The sequence below is a fragment of the Phocoena sinus genome, chromosome 2 (genome assembly GCF_008692025.1).
Source record: "Phocoena sinus isolate mPhoSin1 chromosome 2, mPhoSin1.pri, whole genome shotgun sequence".
NCBI lineage: Eukaryota > Metazoa > Chordata > Mammalia > Artiodactyla > Phocoenidae > Phocoena > Phocoena sinus.
In genome coordinates, this window is record NC_045764.1 from 12,259,970 (window position 1) to 12,264,176 (window position 4,207).

The 4,207-nt window shown below is 54.9% G+C and overlaps 1 protein-coding gene across 1 annotated transcript; it reads right to left on the reverse strand.

The window, feature by feature from the left end:
• Positions 1 to 223: 223 nt before the first annotated feature.
• Positions 224 to 3,314, reverse strand: OTUD1 (OTU deubiquitinase 1). The gene has a single exon (XM_032624723.1). The coding sequence runs from the start codon at positions 2,917 to 2,919 to the stop codon at positions 1,468 to 1,470; it is 1,452 nt and encodes a 483-aa protein (XP_032480614.1). The 5' UTR covers positions 2,920 to 3,314; the 3' UTR covers positions 224 to 1,467.
• Positions 3,315 to 4,207: the final 893 nt, after the last annotated feature.

A 4,207-nucleotide genomic window follows, 5' to 3' on the forward strand; every position in this document is an offset into this window, starting at 1 on the left:
AGAAATAATGAGAGCAATTTCCTGAGTTATTCCACCTTTAAATTACATTTCATTGAGACTTATCCTCTGAAATTACCGGTTGTCCTATCCTGTTTACGTGAGAACTTAAGAAACCTCTCATAATTCTGACATCTTTACACATAAAAAAAAAATTGTATACATGTAAGAAAGGTTCCTACAGATGTCACTTTATCATTTAAAAATCACTTTAGCCAAAAAGACGTAAAAGTAAAATTACACATTTTATGCATTCATTCCATCAGCTGAGAATTGCTCAATTGTACAAATACGATATTGTACAAAAAATCACAAAATGTTACAAAATAAAAAAGTACAAACTGCATTACTTAATAAATACGACTACAAGTAGTTAAAGTGGAAATGAGATAGGTTTTAGGTTGGAAACATTGTTTGACCCAGCAAACCATACAAGCTCTTGTATACAGACATTTTTATTTGTACATAATACAGGGCAATCCTATTTTGCCTTGTGAAAGAATTTAACAGGAATAGACTGTGAAGACAGTACTCTTCTGCTGGAAAATAATTGCCAAGGTCGGTTGGGGGCATTTATGCCATTAGTTTTTCAGTCTCTCGGGTGAATCCAAGAGGCTATATATAAAGCAGGAGGCTTATCTCGTCACAGTCTTCTATCACGTTAAAATTATTTTTTCGACAAATATAAATAAAAACAATTGAGAGCACCAGACAATCTACTCTAAACCTCAACCAGAGTACAGAATAATCACTCTGCCATCAGCAAATATCAGACTTTCGTTCAAGTAAGAGCTGGTACTATTCTTTAAAGAAAAAAAAATTCTTCCCATAACCTCCCCTTAAGTATTTTCTCTTTAAAAGGTTGACCATTTCTAGAAAAATAATGATTTTCCAAACAACAAATCTGTTTCATCAAAACGGAATGGGCCAATCATCTGGTAATATGAATGCATCAATATCCATTTTAAATAATTACTTAGGAACTGTAAAATTCAAATTCAACAACAAAAAATACTAAATCACAAACTCTGTTCAAAATAATAAACTTCATATAAAGCACTTCTCTGGATTTATGCCGGAAAGCTGTGTGTCAAAATGGAACACATCATAGATGAAGATACACCAATTGTTAAAAATGTTGTGCAAAAATACATTCTTATAGAAAATAGATTACCAGGAAAGAACAAAATTTACACTGTGAGAAACCAGCTTGCAAACTAAGTAGTGCCAACTTTATACAGCCAATGATAAATAGCAGTAGGATCACCCAAAGCTATCATGAAACATCACTTAGGTGCCCAGCAACCTTCAGCTCTGAGGAGAAAACATTCAAAAAAATGATTAAGGCATTACACCTACAGTAAATCTACTTGAAAGTTTAAAAGTGCTATTACCCTGATTAGAGTTCATGTAATTCTCCAAACACAAATTAGGTCTGCAATTTTCCCAGGGTGGAGGGGTTCAGACACTTCAAGAGCATGCGTTTTGTTCAATATACATTTTGGATAAGGATATGGCCATGGACTTGGCGAGTTCTTCGTCGCGTTTTCTTTGCACTTGAGTCTGCCTGCACCAAGTGTCATACTCCGGATTCGGATAGGAGTGATCAAACACCGCGTCGTAATGTCCGTTACTGAGCCAACTGAGCCAAATGCTAGGCCTTACGGAATCCTCTGGGCCCAAATAGTGAATCATGGTAGACACCGTGGGGCTCTCCAGCCTCCCGCCAGTAGTTAGATGTATATTCACGTTCAGCATCTGCCCCATGGCCAGAAGTTCAGGGTACCCGGCCCACGCCCCGTCCTGAGCAGCGGCGATGATAAACTCCCCCACGTCGCCCTCAATCAGGGGGCTAAAGTGGTCGAGGTGGTCGGCGATGTAGTGCACCGTCTGCTCCCGCAGCTCCCGGTGCAGGCTCTGGTCCCCGTACACCGCCTTGCTGACCGCTCGGTAGAGGCAGTTGCCGTCGGGAATGATGTGAAATCGGTACTTGTTCCTCTGCCGCAGGTACTTGTCCTGCCTCTCCACCTCGGCCAGGTACAGGGCCAGCTTCTCATCCTTGGGATCCGACCTGGAGACGATCGCCGCCTCGGCCGCGCCACCCGGGACCGCCTCGCCGCTTCGCGCCGGAGGCGCCTCGGCCTCCGGGTCGGGCCGCCGCGCCTCGTCGGCGCTGGGAGGAGGGTGGACGCGGTCGCCGGCCCTGTCCCAGCCCCGGAGGCTCCTCTCCGCAGGGCGCTCCTCGGCCCACGGGCCGGGGCCGGCTTCCGGGCTCTCCGGGGGCGGCGCGGGGCCGCGGTGCTTGGCGGCGGCCAGGGCCTGGCGCTGCTCGCTCAGTCGGAAGTTTCTTTCGGGCCCCTCGCGGACCGCGTCCACGCCGGCTGGCTCGGGGCCGTCGGGCCTCAGCAGCTCCTCCAGGAGCCAGGCCGAGGAGCCCCGCCGCGGGGGGACCGGGGCGCCGGATGGCGGAGCCAGCAGGAGGCAGCGGCCGCGCGGGGCGGCGGGCGCCGCGGCGCCGCGGTCCGGGCCGCGCAGCAGGAGCCGGTCGGCGCCCAGGGCCCGCACGGTGATCTGAGCCGTGGACGTGTAGTGCGGCGGCAGCGGCGGCTTGCAGGACCCGCCGGGCGGCCCGGCGGCGGCGGCGGCCGAGGCGGGGGCGGCGGCCCCAGACACCATCTCGAAGCAGGAGGAGAAGGCGGGCATCTTGGCGGCGGGGGCGGCGGCAGCTTCGCGGGGCTCGGAGGCCGCGGCCGGCTGGCACTCACCGGTATCGGGCTCCGGCGCGCCGCCGGCGGGTCCCGGGGGCTGCAGCGATACCTTGAACTGGGCGGCGGCGGCAGCGGCGGGAGGAGCGGGGGCTGCGGCCGTGGGACCAGGGCCCCCGGCTGGGTAGTGGGTGCAGACGCTGCTGTAGAGCTGCATGTCCCTGCCCGCCGCTCGGCCCCTTATAGGCGCGCCGAGCCCCGGTGAGGGGACACACCCTCCGGGCCCGGGAGAGGGGGCCGGCCGAGCGCGGTGACCCAGTGCCCCGAGAATAGCAATGACCAAAGGGCCGCCGGCGCGTCAGGAGCCGCATATAGCGCCCGGGGCCCCGCCAAATTCCTGCTGCGCCACAGCACGCGGTGGGGGCGGGGAGGGGACGCGCGCTCGACCCCTGCCGGCGCGCTCGGCCCGCAGACCCGGGACGCGTGCGCCCGCTGCAGCTGCTCCGGCCCGCGGCGGCCGCTGGGGACTCTCGGAGGAAGCCGCCCGCCCTGCTGGAGCGCGTCCCACCGGCTAGGAGCAGCGCGCGGCTCGCTGAGGGGCCAGGAGGCGGGGCCGCGGTTGTTTACCTCAGGCCGCGCGGCCGCGTCACGTGCCCCCGCTGGAATGCGCGGCTCGTCGCGTCGCCCCATTCAACCGCCGGGGTTCGTCCTGCCCCTCCGGCTCGCCCCGCCCTGTCCGGCGACGTCATGGGCTTGGCCCGCGGCGCGGGCACGCGGGCGGGCGAGCGAGGTTCGGAGCACTCTGTACCGTCAAGGGAATCTTTGCCGCAGCCTGACCTCAGCCGCAGTTTTAGATGCCGCGCTTTCCTGGGTTGCTGCAGCGGTCGTGGCGGGATGGGCACTTCTTGGGGCGGGCTAGAATGCTGAAAGGGCGCGTTTTGGAAGAAGCTTCCGGGTTTGGTATGGAGAACGGAGAGCTGCTGTGAAACCTGCACGGCCTCTGCCTGGTCATAGCACCACTGCCGTCTTTTTCATTCAGTCCCTTGGGTTGTATTGTTAACGTAGCGTGACGCCTCCCTTTCTCCCCAGCACCTTGCTGCCCTGCTAAACCGAAACCAACTTTTCTGCAGTTCTAACCCGTGACGACGAGCAAATACAAGACGGGCGAAATACCAAATGCCTAACCGAGCCTTTTGAAACTAGGAGCAGCTGCTAACCATGGGTCAGAGGCAAAGTAGAGAGGGTCATGATGCATCGCCAGTGTGTTGAAATTGAATAGAATTTTGAACATAGTTCTACCCAATTGTGTTAGTTGTCCCTGTTTGTAAAGGAAAGCCGTAATACGCACATGATCAACCGTGTACTGACTGTATAGTAGTAGGCAGCTCTTGCTATATTCTGAGCTTTGATCACATGCTAAACGAACAGGCCCTAAACGTTCAAAGGGAACCTAGGAAGCTGTCCCACCGTTTTACTGATGAGGAAATAGCTTACGTTGTGGCATA